At 39.0% G+C, this 16418-nt stretch overlaps 1 protein-coding gene across 1 annotated transcript in view; it reads right to left on the bottom strand.

Annotated features, from left to right (window-relative positions):
• Positions 1–713: 713 nt before the first annotated feature.
• LOC117388914 (protein FAM124A) overlaps positions 714–16418 on the bottom strand; it is a 31239-nt gene continuing 15534 nt past the window's right edge. The window contains exons 3-4 of the mRNA XM_033986470.2: positions 6353–7101; positions 714–2872 (exon numbers count right to left, since the gene is read on the bottom strand). Coding sequence (XP_033842361.1) covers positions 2054–2872; positions 6353–7101 — 1568 coding nt within the window. The 3' untranslated portion in view covers positions 714–2053. The remainder of the gene's footprint in view (positions 2873–6352; positions 7102–16418) is intronic.

The raw sequence follows: 16418 nt of genomic DNA, 5'->3' as shown, positions 1-16418 counted from the left end.
ATTGTCCTTAAGTTGTTCAGACCAGACTACCTCTATTCTTTTGACATTTGCCACATAGACATTTAGTTTTTACTCTCCAAATCAAAGCTGGAGTTGTTGTTTCGTTGGTTCAAAATAACAGGGAAAATCAAGCTCTCTGTAATTAAACAAAACCGCTGGATTGTTGCTTTGAATCTGGACCACACCAGTTTAAAACATTTTAGACTTTCTCATTCACTGCACAATAACAAGGCAAACCAGGGCTCGCCATCAAACTTGAACCTTGGCATAAAACAATCCACATTTTCAATTGATTTTTCTTCAAAGCTGCACTATGCAACTTTTGTGGTGCGAGGTCTGCCACTATGGAGATGGTATTGCTGTACCTAGAACGTTGCAAAGTATGGCATTACGCTTGTCTATGTTCCATTCATTCATTTACAGCTCAAAAACAGGCTCGCTTTTCCATAGATCTGACCTGTAACTTGATCTGGTGGTGTCATCTGCTTGTCTCCATGGAGATAGACAAGTTTAATGCCATACCGTGCATCATTTCAGTCAAAGCCCTCCACCAAAAAGTTCTATAGTGCACCTTTGATGTAGTGTAATTCATTTTTGCTTTTATGACTTTTAAATTTGAAAATAAAGTCACTTGGCACGCCCTTTTGTGACCCTTTTCAACTTAATGAGTCAAAAATGTTTCCCCCTTTTTATTTTAAAGCAAAACACAATTATCATTAAATATTCTTTTTATTATACTGTGTTTCTGTACATATGTAGATACTGTGTTTTTAGCATAAGACTCTGTACACAAGTCTGGCTTATATATCTATACGCAAAATACATACATTTATTATACAGTATTTACACAAATCAGCAACTATTTTATGCAGTTACAGAGATATTAGCCATAAACCAGGTTAACAGATCTAAAAGTTAAACATCAAATTCCACCATAGAATTCTGATCTGTCTCCAGCTCAGTTTTAAACTACAGCAGGGGTGTCCAAACTATGGCCCGTGGGCTAAATGCGGCCCTCAGACCAATTTTTTTTGGCCCTCAAACCTTCAGGTGAACTGGCCCAATTGATCATAATCAGTTTTTTTTACGGCAAATTTGAGTAATCCTACCAATATAACCTAAATAACATCACATTGCATTGTCAAACAGACCAAATGTTAATGTTTCAAGCCTTATTTAAAGTATGAAACCAAAACTACGTTAAATTCACCCATCTGAATTATCCACTGTATTGACCACTGTGGCCCTCTGTCTCGAATATTTTTCAAGATATGGCTCTCTGTGAAAAAAGTTTGGGCACCCCTGAACTACAGGAATTATACGATCTATTGATGTCACGTGAACGCATCCTATAATACAGCTGACTGATCTGAACAGAATGACACTGGATTGGTGATTTAAAGTACAACTACATAGCATTACTAAGTACCTCATTAAATATGTTTGTAAGTCCCTGTGATGCTTAAACATGTATTTTCGGGGTTTTTGAAGTGTCTTTGTTCTCCACCTGTTGTATCTGTGCGGAAACCAGCCCACGCAACCTGAAGTGAAACCCTTCCTCCTTTTTTAAATATTTGCTAGTATTGTGTTTTTACGTGATTATACTGCCATATTTCAACAAAAAAAGAAAAGAGACAAAAAAAAAAAAAACACTTGTGAGTCTTTTCCTGAGAGTGTATTCACATAATGGAGCTGCAGGGGGAGCACTATCGGTAAAAGCTACTCAAGGAATACTATGTAGTTTTTAAAAAAAGGTACTACATTCACAACTGAACCTGGGTTGCCAGTTCCTAAATCAGACAGAGGACACATAACGTTTTTTCTCATTCTCAGTATATAGACAGTGTATACTACAGCATCAGAGGCACTGGTTGATGATTGGCTTCAGGTGCTGAGGATTCAGATGAGAGAAAGTCCTGGATTTCAGCATTGAAACTGGCAACCCAAATGAGAAACTCCTGTGAAGCTCATTCTGATTGGACGTTTAAAATTAAAATCAAACTCTTACATACAGTTCTTTTATACTGCACTGTTCAAACGATCCCGAAATGTGTTAAATATAAAACTCCTCTTCCTCTATCTTCTCCTCTTCGATGCTGCAGTTATCCGAATGGTTTATGGACACACTGCTCACTGAAGGTGTCGTGCTTATATCCAAACCTGCTTGTCCCAACAACGCCCCAATACTACTACTACTACTACAATGCCCGTTTACAATCAGACTATTGGACCTGTTCACCCCGCTCCTGCCTCCTATCGTCGCCGCTTTGTATGAGACGTTAACATCTGGAATACTGGGAGATCTTGATGGGACGATTTCTTCTGGAGGAGCAGAAACGGGTCTCGAGTTTAAGTTTAGTCCAGCTTGGATATAAGCCGAAACTACTGATAAATCCATCGCTACTTTGTCTCCTGTATCTACATCGGTCTCTTCCGCGCCAATCAATGCGTCAACGTTTAGGCGAAAAGGCGGGACTAGCGAATATGTAGTCGATTTTTGCAGGTTTTGGCGATGCTGATTGCGAGATAGGTCCAGAGAATGAGTAGAAGTTATATTTGGGAGTGAGAACAGCGATCCCGAATGGTTGTTTTTCAGTTCTTCCACGTATTGATCCATATATCTGTGTTCGGACCAGTCGTCATTGGGGTTGAGATAGTCGTAGGCCAAAGGGAGAGACATTTGTGACGTTTGTAGGCCTCTAGAATGGAGGGACGCAGAGCGGTTGGGGCAGCGGCGTTGGTGGTGGTGGTTGTGGTGATGGTGGTGCCTGTAGGGGGCGCTGTGGCGGGTGACGGTGGAAGGAGCGGACGTGGATTCGTGATGAGGGAATGAAGAGTCGGTTTGTCGATGTTTGAAGAGCGGCAACTGGACCTATGGAAAAAATATTAACATTAGTCAGGTAACCTATCCGGCATTTATTAAAGTACAAGTGTTTTTATTGCTCAAAAAATATAGTGAGAAAACACGCTTGTCCGTATGTGCGTGTGTGTTAACTTGGCTGACTAGTGTCATCTACTTTCTCCATGGAGGTGTTACTCATGTCTGGAATGTTCCGCAGTACGGCATTAAACTAAACTACTTCCGTGGAGACGCGCAGGTAATGCCACCAGGTCAAGTTACAGGTTTTGCGATAAAATACTTACTTACGAACTGAATAAATGTGCTGATGAGTTAATACCATACTGTGTTACCTAGCAACCATAACGTCAAAAAATAGCTACACATTTATTTTGTTAGATTAAGGTTTAATCTGTCAGAAAAATACCTTTCTTCTGTGTAAATTCTGTCACTTTGGACAATTCTTAGGGTTGATGACAAGTGGAATTCACCATTACTTCCTGTATTTTTTTTCCCACAAACTGCATCTTAACTGATGTAAAACTATGATACATATTTACCTCAGGTGCTATGCCATCAAACCAAGTAATAATTAGAAAAAATATTAATATTACTGTCATATGCACTTGTAAAAACATATGTTAAAAGTCCACTCTCAAGTTGAAGTACATGTGTCTGGAGTATTAATGGGTGAAGGGTTGTTTCGTGTTTGTCTCTTAAGGGTCAAGTCTCAGTTTGACCTGGATTATCTGAGACCTGCTTTAAGACCTGGCTCTGATCTTCCTCATGTCAACAGACTCATTACCCACAACCCCCTGCTGCGCACCCTCCAACACTAAACTACCCACAACTCCCCGCTGTGCCCCCCTTGAACCATAGTTACCGCGGGAACGAGGTTGACTGTATCACGGCAAATTAGGAGGAGAGTATGCATTTTACAACAACAGTGAAAAAGTCCTTTAATAATGCCACTAACTTTAAAGAAAGGCCCCCAAAAAGTTAAAGATGCACTGTGTAACCACCTTCTTGTCTCCATAGAAATGTTATTGCTTTGCCTGAAATGTATCACAGTGACTAAACATATCAATCTTGCATTTTTTTCAGTCACAAGTATTTTTTTTATGGCTCATAACGACATGCATTGTTACGAAGAGCAAGGTTGCCTCTCCACAGCTCCGACATGTAACTTAGCCAGGTGGTTTCACATACTTTTCTCCAGGGAGCCGCCATATTCTGGAAAATTCCAGACAAAGCAATAGCATCTCCATGGAGTTCAAGGCCCATCCACAAGAAAAAATGCATAGAGTATCTTTAAGTTCAAACAAATGAAGTCTTCTATATCGATCTCTATGTTACAGTGGCAGAGTGGTTATCCTGTGTTCTCCTGTCAATAAGGAGGTTGTAGGTTAGATTCCTGACTCCTTTCTGCAATACAAGGCAAGTAGAAAATCACCTATATTTTGGTCTAAGATGTTTACTACAGCGGTGCATGCGAAAATGTTCTGTTTTGGCTTTCTGTATAAAAGGGAACTATGATTATGTTGTAAATTACAGACCCGAAAGAAGGCGACAATATTCAAGTCTGGTTTTTCAGCGTGGGAGGGACAAAACCTCTTCAAGCACGAGAGACGGAGTGGAGGATGAAGACGAGAGGGTCAGATGGAGGAGAAGAGGCAGAGGAGAGGGTCAGATGGAGCAGAGGATACATATTAGAGGGTCAGATGGGGCAGAGGGTGAGAGGAGGGGGTCAGAGGAGCAGAGGATGCAGATGGGAGGGTCAGAGGAAAAGAGGATGCAGAGGAGAGGTTCAGATGAAGCAGAGGGTACATATTAGAGGGTCAGATGGGGGAGAAGAGGCGGAGGAGAGGGTCAGATGAAGCAGAGGATGCAGAGGAGAGGGTCAGATGGGGCAGAGGATGCAGAGGAGAGGGTCAGATGACGCAGGGGAAGCAAAGGAGAGTCAGATGGAGCAGGGGATGCAGAGGAGAGGGTCAGATGACGCAGGGGAAGCAAAGGATACATATTAGAGGGTCAGATGAAGCAGAAGAGTCAGAAGAGAGGGTCAAATGGAGCAGAGGATATATATTAGAAGGTCACATGGAGCAGAGAACGCAGAGGGGAGGGTCAGAAGAGAAGAGGATCCAGAGGAGAGGGTCAGATGGAGCAGAGGATTCACCGTTGTTGTAATCATTTAGCCTAACCCTCTTTAACACGGGGCAGGTGGTATAAAGCCTACTGCATATGTCTATTGTCACTCATGATAGCAGTAACAGTACTGCTCCAATCTCAGTAATGGACACAGAGTAATCAGATTAAACTGAGGCCTGACTCCTCACTGCTCTTCTGTGAAACTGATACCTCCAAACAGGGGACACGAGCAGATTGTCGTAATCCTGGTAAATTATAATGCGCAGTAGTCTAATCTTCGAGCTAGGTAGTCCCGGTTTGAGATCTGGAGGTGGGCCCCTGGGTGCTGCACTGTGGCACCCACTGCTTCAGACAGCATTGGGTAAAGGTCCTACAGTACACAAAAAGGATTCTTGGGAGCTTTTGGTCCTGTTATAATGGTTACTTTATTAAAAACATACCCGGAGTTGTGTTTTGTTTCATTCGCACATGTTTGAGTAACACTTTATTATTAGTCTGTCTCCATCTCCAAAGCTCAAAATGCTCTGTTCCATTTTGTGATGTCGTGTGTGGTAGTTTCAACGTTAATAGCTATCTTTTACCTTTTGTTCAGTAGAGATTGGCAATTCCAGGGCTGAAATTACCCAAAATTATCCTAGTAAAGTGTATGAATCTTAAAAATACAATGGAGAACTTCTTGTATTACCACATGACATCGTAAGGTTTTTGTGTTAAACATGTGCGAATGAAACAAAACACAACTCCAGGTATGTTTGTAACTATCAGAAAATAGTGTAATATGGGCCTTTTAAAGGAGGGGCAAAATGCAAAGGATACATTTCTCTACAAATAAAACATTCTATTCGTGAATTTGCAGTGAATTAGCAGCAGGTGAAACAGTCTAAACCAGAGGAGTCAAACACGTTTTCACCAAGGGCCACATCAGCAAAATGGCTGACCTCAAAGGGCCAGTTGTAAAATAAATCTAACAACTCTTTTAACTTGTTAATTAACTGTTTCTGTATTTATTACTTATTCAAGTTTCAAATATTGCATATGAATTTGCTTAGAAAAAATTGTTGCTTAGTAAAAATACGTCTGTGTATCTTCTAATAAAATATTTTTAATTTATCGTGTCGAGGGCCATGTAAGATGATGTGGAGGGCCACATTTGTCCCGGGGGCCTTGACTTTGACACGTGTTCTAGATGTACAATAGTGTTAAAAAAAAAAAAAGAGCTGCAACAAAGAATACAGAGAAAAAAAAAAACACAGGAAAAAGTACCTATGATAAAAACTGGCACCCAAAAATGATTGTTCTTTCTGTCATGTATTGAACGATAAGTTGATACAATATGCATTATTGTTATCCTCCCTCCTCTCTCACCTGTAGCAGTATCTTGTTGCCATCGTAGTCCTGTGTTTGCCAGCGCAGCTCACTGATTGGTCTGCACGTGTGCGGGAGAAGGGGAACCAATGCCCCAACATCTCTCACTCTGACCTCCAAAAGAGCCGAGTCCAAGACCAATGGAGCCTGGCCTTTCTGTAGCCTCTTAAACGACAACTGAATCTCCAAATCTGCGTTCGAATACACCACAAAAAAGCAAAAATCCTCTTTCTTTTGTGCAACTCTTTTCTGTAGTAACAGTTTGTACAGCCTCACCATGTCGATATAGTTTTCATACCTACAGTAAATTGTAAATCGGACTATTTCTTTGCCGTAGTGGACTTGTCTGACTGCCCATAAAGGAGTCCCAGGCGTCAGCGTGAAAAAATCCTGGCTACTCGGAGTTAGCGGTAGCATCCGTTTTCCATTGCTAACTTTTTCTGTGTGATGGTAGCGCCATGGGGGTCTTTGCAAAGCGCGATGCAACGATAAAATATGCTCCTCGCCTCCGTAGGATTCCTGGAGGAAGAGGATGACGGCTAAAGCAGCTTGTGAGGAGGGATTTTGGGGTCTTTTTTTGGAGCGGTGGGCCCGTTCGGAGACGCGGAAAAGCTGCAGATCGCGGTGTATCCAGGAGAGGGCGGCGTCTGTGGCGTGTTGGAGGAAACTGCCCTGGTCTGGGTCTGCGATGAGGTGAACGCTGACCAAGTATGGGTCCTGGAGGTCGGCCATCAAGTCTGCTCCGTTTACTGAAAAGAGAGAGAAAAGAGAAGATGAAGCTGTTACAAAATAGTAAACAACTCCAGGAGCAGAGAGGACTGAAATATGAACTCAAGTCAAGTCGAATGTATTTATAAAACGCATTTAAAAACAACCACAGAGTACCCAAAAAGCTGTACAAAGGCAATATAAAGTGCAATCATACAAAACAAAACATGCTAAAACAATGCGATACAAGTGTCCCGCTTAGCTCGTGTTAAAAGCCACTGCAAACAAATTAGTTTTCAACAAGATTTAAAAACATTTACAGATAGCCGGGACCGTGGGACATCCAAAATCATCTGGTCTACTGATCTCAAAGTTCTATTGGGAACATGGACAAACAGAAGCTCAGAGAGACAGAGAGGGGCCCACCCATGGAGACATTTAAAAAACATCATTAGCATCTTAAAATGAACTCTGAAGCTGACCGGGAGCCAGTGCAGAGAGGCCAATGCAGAAGAAATGAACTGAAACTACTAGTACAAGGTTTCTCTATAGTATAAACGTAACATTTTTGCCTCCTCGATAAATACTGGACAGGTTTTCTACATCTATTGTCCTCTGAGTCCCTGCTCTTGTCACTACATAGCGTCAAAGGGCTAATTGCGCTAACTCCGTCCTTTTTCTTCCTCTTATCTGGACAGCAGTCTAAGCATGGACTCCCAGACTTCCCTCACCCTCAGACACTTCCTCCAGCTCCTCTGGTGGGACCCCAAGGCGTTCCCTGTCCAGCTGAGGAAGAAACCCCGGGAAAGACTGAGACAACGCTAACTCAAACTGCAATTTCAATGAGTCAGCGCTTCAGATATATAGTTTTTTTCCCAAGCCCTTACTCCAGAGATACTCGAAAAGAGAGAGATTTGACAATAACTTTGATATTATAATATTACATTCTCTTATCCTTAAACAGGCACATAGTTTTGTTGCCATGGAAACTACAATAGTCACATTTCTTCCTCCAAAGTCTGAACTCGGCTCTAAAACACATACTTTTACTGATAGACGGTTGGCTGTAGAGCTCTCCACTAAAAACACCGAAGCTGATCACTGAAGATTTTAAATTAAAACGTGACGAGTTGCCCCGTCCTGCTGCACAGTCGTGTTCTATGTCCTCGGTGATGGACAGTAGCAGTATTTATTTCCCTGTCTCTCTCTGGCCTCATTAATCGCATTAGATCTGTGTTACTGGAGCCTATTCAGGTGAAAAGAAACACTGCCCCTGATCTACTGACCCGGAAACCCCATAGGGCCTCTGCAGCCAAAACACAAAGATGTTACTTTACTACAATCCAACGAGCCGCGAGAATGAAGATATTATACATACTGCAGACGGATAGAGACAGAATGAACGAAGAAATGAACTAATGGATGTATGAATAAATCTATAAGTACAATGATCTCAGTAGTATATAATCTTAGTAGTAGTAGTAGTAGTACTAGTTGTTGTAGTAGTAGTAGTAGTAGTAGCTGGAGTAGTACTTGTATTAGTGATAGTAGTAGTTGTAGTAGTAGTAGCTGGAGTAGTACTTGTATTAGTGATAGTAGTAGTTGTAGTAGTAGTAGTACGAGTTGTTGTAGTAGTAGTAGTAGTAGCAGCTGGAGTAGTACTTGTATTAGTGATAGTAGTAGTTGTAGTAGTAGTAGTAGTGGTAGTTGTAGTTGTAGTAGTAGTAGTTGTAGTAGTAGTAGTAATAGTAGTAGTAATTGTAGTAGTAGTAGTTGTAGTAATTGTAGTAGTAGTAGTTGTAGTAATTGTAGTAGTAGTTGTAGTAATTGTAGTAGAAGTAGTTGTAGTAATTGTAGTAGTAGTAGTAGTAGTAGTAGTAGTAGTAGTAGTAGTAGTAGTAGTAGTAGTAGTAGTAGTAAGTAGACTATAATGCACTCTAAAATGTATCAAAAACAAATATGCACAGATGCTTGTACCGTCGTCATGGAATAATTAATTTTTACATGCATGAACTTGTTTAAAAAGTGGAGCAATCATTTTCACTTGTATGTCACTTTTTAGTAAAATTAGACATGAAAAAGCTTGTCTTTTTATTGCACTGAAAACATTTAAAAAACATACGTTAACATACACTTTTTTATTCTTATTTAAATGACTTTTATTTTTATTCTTAATTCTATCCTGTGGTTGTGGCATCTGTTAACTAAGAGAATTTCCCTTCGGGGATCAATAAAAGTGATTCTGATTCTGATTCTGATTCTGACTGAGTGGGCTTATATCTCCACAAACGCTGCTCTTATTTGGCCAGCTTGTTTCCATGTTGTTTCTTTGGCTGTAATATTTCACAATATGGCATAAAACTTAAGTGATTCCATGGAATTATGCAAGTGACCATCAGAAAGTTACATATCGTGCCTATAACTGAAATAAAAAAAAAAAAAGGAATAAAAAAATATCTTATTCTATATGGACAAATAATTTAACTTGACAAATAAATAAATAAATAAATAAATAAATAGATATATAAAAATCCTACACATTAAATCAATTCTTAACTAATCAAAAAAGTCCCACCAAGGCTGATATTATGAATTCTACTTGACAAAAATACAAAAAATTCTATTCCTACAAATTAAATAAATTTGTAACTATACAAAATAAACCTCGTCAAGATTCATATTATGAGTAATTGTTCTAATAGACTGGTCAAAAGTATCAAAAATCACATAGTAATCAACACTAAAACTAGATGAATAACAATAAAATCTAAAAAAAAAGAAAGAAAAAAATCTATTCCTATAAATTAAATAAATTCTTAACTATTCAAAGTAAATCGGACCAGGATTACAGTAACAGGATGAACTGAAGTCACTGATAGAGCGCTGTGTATTGGTCACAGCCGCACACTCAGTCTTTGTCCCGCCTGGAGCAGAGGCCCAGGAGCAGCTGACTCTCCCCCAAACAGGGAGGCCTCGCTGGGACCGACCCGGGCGACTCCCTGGGGGAACACTGGCCTTTAGAGAAAGAACACGTCTTATCTGTAACCAAAGGGTGACATTTGGGAAAGGTTAAGCTCCAGTTACACTAACGCTGTGAAAAGGGAATATTCCAGGTGTGACCAGACTGTCTGCGACTATGTGACACAGAACAGTGTTACGGAATGAGTTTAGGAGCTAATGCTGCACTATGTAACATTTTTGGAGATGGGTATGTCAGCTGCTTGTCAACTCGGAGATGTTATTGCTTTGCCTGGAATTATCTACTGTATATCTATCTCCATGGAGACAAGCAAGTGACATCACCAGACTAAATTACAGGTCAGATCTGTGGAAAGTAAGAATGCACATTTTTTTGTTTTCTTTTTTTTTGTTTTTTTTTGTTTTTTTGATCAATAAAAAACTGCTCCCACAGATGAATGCTGTTATTGTGTCCTTGAGCAAGACACTTAAACCACCTCACCCCCAGTGTCTGAGTACACTGGTGTATGAATGTGCGGTTGGTTCCTTGATGTGAAGTGCTTTGAGTGCTTTGAATGTGGAAAAGCCATTTGCCAAAGTAACAGCGTTTCCATGGAGACAAGCAGGTGACTGACCCTCCAATAGAAAAGTTACATAATGCACCTTTAATCAAACATATTAATATTGTTTTGTTGAAAAAAAGATCATTGCTCTTTCCCAAATAGCAACATGAAAACTGATTTAACCATTTAATCCCAAATTGTAACAGAATTTAGAGTAAAATAGTGATTTACTAGTAGGTTTGTCAAAAGTATCAAAAATCAGACACTCATCCTTGATACTTGATACTTTAAAAATGACAGAACTCACGAATGAGAACTGTCGTGGTTTGTAGTTTTTTTCTTTTGTTTACATATTTAGTCATATGTTGTAGTACTGATGCAGCTTTTCTTTGAATTCTTGTGTGTTATTAAAATGGGTTAGGAATTATAAGTTTGTTTGTTTTTTTTTACTTCAGCCTAAACTCTTTTGGTCATGATAGAAATGTTATGTACAACCTTATACAGGTTGAATAATGTTTGATTTGAATGTAATGACTGAATAAATAAATTAAAAAAAATAATAAAAAAAATATAAAAACTTTTATCGAAAGAATAAAGTCCTTAGTATTAAAATCGAGTTGGAAATGTTAGTATTTTGACAACACTACTTACTACAGTCCATTTAATGTGTGTGGGAGGCTTTCCTGAGAGCCTTTCTAAAGCCTCCTGTTCTTTTCTTCAATAGGAGTTAATGGAGGTCTGACTCATACAAATGAATGGAGATTAAACCTTTATACTAAAGTGCTGCTGTTTGAAAGTGCGTCACTAAAATGCTAATCCACTTGACTATTTAAACCAATGAACCTTATGCAATGGCTACTACAGATTTATACACTACACTCTTAATAGAATATATAGATTACTGCATGATATTGTACAAATAAGTCATTGTTTCCTCTCTCTCTCCTCTGTATCATATATTCACTGTCCCTCCTTTGTACCATATGACGTGATATAGCCCCTCTGCCCATATGTAAACCATTAGAATGCATTTAAGTGCGTTTTTCTTCACAGATTGTGCTAGCTTGGCCTTGGGTGCAAATCTAAACAACTGGAGTTGATTTTGTCGTCTGGTTAAAAACGGAAAAAAAGAGAATACTGTATGAATGCTGTCTGGAAGTTGCCAAGTGGATTACATTGTAAGACCAGGGACATAAGAGTTTACATTACTGTGGTTTGGAATATGAAGCCAAAACGCAATTCCACGGATTTCTATCTGACAGAGGGAATCTTCAAGTTTGGATGTTACAAGGAAAGACGAGGAAAATATTTGGTTTTCATTAGGCCAATAGATTTTACTTCATATATAACTTCATATAATAACAAAGATGATTACACTAAGCTTATATCTCGCTGGTTTGTTTGAAAGGGTGGTACTCAAGTTGTTTCATGAAATAAAGTTAAGTTAATCTTGCTATAGTACAGATATATTGTAAAAACTCAGCTCATAAGGTCAAAATGAGATTGATGTGGGAGCGTTTTTGTCCTTTGTGAAACAGGAAGTAAGGTTGATGCTCTGTTAGCATGCTATTTCTGTCAACTGCACAGAAAGTTGTAGGAGTGAAGATGTTTTGCTGCTCATCCAAGACGCTTCTTCAGTTCTGGTGAGATTACTGGTGGACACTGTCTCGTATCCATCTGAAGGGAGGAGCTAACTAACTACACTGAAACTAAAAACACTTATTGTTTATAGTTTGTGTTTGTAGGCTAGGTCTTTTGAGCTACATTAAGTGTGCACTGTGCCTGAGTCATACTTAACATAATCATTCAAGCCCCTAATGAGTAATTTCACACCTTTTAGCATCCTGGCTAGCCCTATTGTTTTGATTTGGGTTTAAGGATTAAGTTATAAATAGGAGATAGATGATGTCTAAAGCCTCCATTCCTATTCAAGAAAGGATTGTCTTTCCTAACAAAAATAGCTTGTGTAACTCCTCTCTCAAACCGTTTATTTTGTCTGGCTAAGAACTGAACTTCACTGTCTTCAAAGGATTGGTTAGTGTCTTTGAGATGGAGATGTACGGCAGACTGGGGTCCCGAGGAGCTCTCACGGCGGTGTTGGTACATTCTCATATGGAGTCATTGTTCGCTATTTGTTGTTAGCATTACTGTGACGGCAAAACTCCACTCTGGTCTCTGAGAGTTGTGAAAAGCACATATAAACTCATTGTGGTGAATTAGGATACTCAACAAGATAACCGAGGAATAACATTACACAGCTATGCAAGTATTTACAGTAGTAGTACATGGGGTAGTAGTACAAAGGTGCACTGCATAACTTGCTTGTCTGTTCCACAGTATGTAAACAAATATATCTAGCATCATTTTTATTAAATTTTTTTATTGCTCAGAACCTTGAAAACAGATATTCTTACTGTTAACGTGATTGCCTTTCCACAGACTTGACCTACTTGGCCTGGTTATGCCACCTGCTTGTCTCCATGGAGGTAGACAAGTTTAATGCCATATTGTGAAACATTCTATCTACACAGAGACAGTACGAATTCCCCCCAGCTAGGAAGTCACATAGTACACCTTTTATATACACAGCCCATTTAAACTTCATCCTTTAGTAATTATGCAGCTAAAACATCAAATTAAAACTTTTTTTTTGTATTCTGGCTTCTGTCCAACGAAAACCTGGTCTGGAGCAGAGTTTTAAACTGACAGATTTCAAATAAACAATAGAAGCTTATACTCGACCCACAGACCGTAAACCGGAGCAGATATAATCACAAAGAAATGGTGTTTAACCTGGAACCAGCCCCACCACAGTCTGAAAAACAACACTGTAAAAACGTCCACACACCAGATGTTACTTTATAAACATACAGGGAAATTATGTAGAGATTTAGGTGGGAAGATATAGTGGAATTACAGTCTTTTCTAAGTGGTTCCCAGTGAGTAATAGTTCAAATACATGTGCAGGGGATAAGACAAATATGTGTGGTAAGTATATAGAAAATAGTGTCACGATACTAACATTTCAAACTCGAACAGACTTAGAATAGAAGGTGATTTTCAACATAAAATAGCAGTACTTTCTTTTGTATTACCATGTGGCCTTATGTGTGTGTAATCCCCATAAACTGTATAAAAAAGTGGACTAAGGGAGTGTGACGTCACCCATAGAATTCAGCTCCAGTCAAATGAAGCTTGTCGAGGCTAGCAGTTATAAGGGTGAATTTGGTGTCGACTTCCATATCTGGAATTCTGACCGCGAGTATCATAGCGACCAAAAAGCCAATCCACAGCAAGGGAAAAGAAGGCATCTTATTTGTCTGTTATTAATACTAAAAATACCAGAATCATGTAGACTTGGTTAATACAAATACTTTAAGACCAAAATGATGAGGCTCACTGCAGCAATTACAGAGACAGAGGTGACGATTTTTCAATGTAAAGTGAACTGGAGCCAGACCTGATGGACCTGGAAGCGCACTCATGATCACTTCCTATTTGGAATGCAGCGGCTAGCAGGTTAGCTATGTTCATTTATATATACAGTCGTAATCCCTTAGTCGTCCAGGTAGGTTGTGGTCCATGGGCATAAACTACTCTATGTGGTTAAAGCTATACACAAAAGGTTCATTTCTGTCCTGTGAATGTAGTAGATTAGTATCTGATTTTCAATACTTTTGACAACCCTATTTGTAGATATGCAAAATTAGAAAATATTCTCACATTCTCTACAATACATTTTTAAAAATTGTCTTCCATGACTGCAAAAGGAGATGATTATTCTGATATAATTATGGTGTTTGTGCAGCCCTCCTCTCAGGACAGTAGTTCTTAAACAGTCTGCATGTGCTTCTTGTGTCTGGGACGTCCTAATTGAGAACGTCGTGTGTCTGGGCCTGTCACGATAACATATTTTGGAGTTTGATATATTGATGAAGTAAATATAGACGATAAACGAAAATATTGAAACAAATGTATAACCCAAGAGCAGATTTAAACCACAAAAACTATTCTAAATCTACAAAATTGTTAAAAAAAATCATGAAGCTGCAATAAATAAATAGAATAAAACACTTTAGTACTTAGTTTGCGTCTGTAATGAGTCTTACAAGTTATACTAACTAATTCTAACGTTTCAGCTTAAATCTTATCATATAGACAAAAAATAGCCAAAAATTCCCCAGAAGTGTAAAGAAAATGTACACACAATAAATACTGATGCCAAAAATATGGTTCCAACTTTCACACATAGAATGATAAATCGATATAGTAATCTGTGTTCCACTACTTTGACCTCAGGTGCTGCTTATACAATATATCTGTACTGAGACAAGACAGATGACTAGATTTGGTAGTGAACAGTGTCGGTTTGTTAGAGCATTCATATTGTGTACTCGTGCAGCTGTTCGGTGCTGGTCTGACACTGGGGGTCTTATTGGAGAGGGCTTCAGTCAATCCTTCAGCAGAGAGTTCTGTTAGGACACTGTGACCTTTGACCCGCAGCTTTGTTGGTGTTTAACTAATGATGTGAGGAGAGACAAGAGGCAAGACCTAGTTTAGTCCTGGGATTGTTCTGGGATAGACCTAGTTTTGACCTGGTTAGGTTCTGGTGTAGAGTTTAGACCTAGTTTATAGTTCTAGACCTAGTTTGTAGACCTTGGACCTAGGGATAGACCAAATTCAGTCCTGGTTTTGTTATAGACCTAGTCTGGGTTTAGTTCTATGGACCCAGTTTAGATCTGGTTTAGTTCTAGACCTAGTTCAGACCTGGTTTAGTTCTGGCATAGCCCTATCTCAGACTTAGTTTAGAACGTGGTACAGTCCTGGTTTGATCCACCCTTTGAGTTATGTAAGAGTGGACTGGACTAATGATGTGAGGAGAGAAGGGCAGACACAAGAGGAAAGACCTGTGATGGTTTAGACCTAGTGTGAGTTTTACAGAAAAAGTTTAGACCTGGTTTAGACCTGGTTTAGTTCTGGTATGAACCTAGTGTAGACCTGGTTTAGTTCTGGTTTAGTTCTCAGTTAGATTTTTCAATCCATTTTACTCCTGATCAACTGCAGACATGACATCTGGTTTGAATTTTAATTCAGAAGAACTTCAAACCTGTTTGTGTTGTGACTGTGTGCGGTGGTGCGTTCAGTGTCACTGCTGTGTTCGGGTAAAAAGCATTATCTCACTGATGATGTGTGTGTGGAGACAGAAGGAGGTCAGACTGAACAACGACCAGTGAAAGGCCATGAACTATAGAACCGTTTGTATTATATGTGTGCAGCTTTAAAAGGTGCACCGCGTAACTTTTCTGCTTGTCACCATGGAGATGTTATTGTTTTGTCATATTTGTTCCACAATATGACATTAAGCTTATCTATCATTTATTCAATTACAGGTGTTTTACTGCTAAAAGAATACCTTTAAAAAAATGCATTCTTCTAGACATCTGATCTTTAACTTGGCTTAGCACGTTTGAATTCTTGGAGATCCATAGTATATTTGTTATAGTATATATGTTATACTGTGTAACATTCCAGGCATGAAGAGAGGCAGGTGGGAGGTGCTCCATCCATCCATCTATCTATCTATCTATCTGTCAATCTATCTACCTATCAGTTTATATATCTGTCTGTCTATCAGCTAATCAATCATTTATTAGAAACATTTCAAAGTCGCTTTGTTGACAGTTTTTTACAGGCCTCACTGTTGTTTTTATCCATCCTCTATGGTAAAAAGTAACAAAGTAGAAAAGCAAAAGTGCCTAAATGATTATACATTTGACTAATTTTGTCCTCAAAATCTCATTTAGTCTTTTTAATGTTCTACAGAAACAGTCTTTTAG

The sequence above is a fragment of the Periophthalmus magnuspinnatus genome, chromosome 21 (assembly GCF_009829125.3).
Source record: "Periophthalmus magnuspinnatus isolate fPerMag1 chromosome 21, fPerMag1.2.pri, whole genome shotgun sequence".
Classification (NCBI taxonomy): Eukaryota; Metazoa; Chordata; class Actinopteri; order Gobiiformes; family Gobiidae; genus Periophthalmus; species Periophthalmus magnuspinnatus.
Note: the sequence above shows the minus strand (reverse complement) of the source record. Positions and strands in the feature narration are given on the sequence as shown.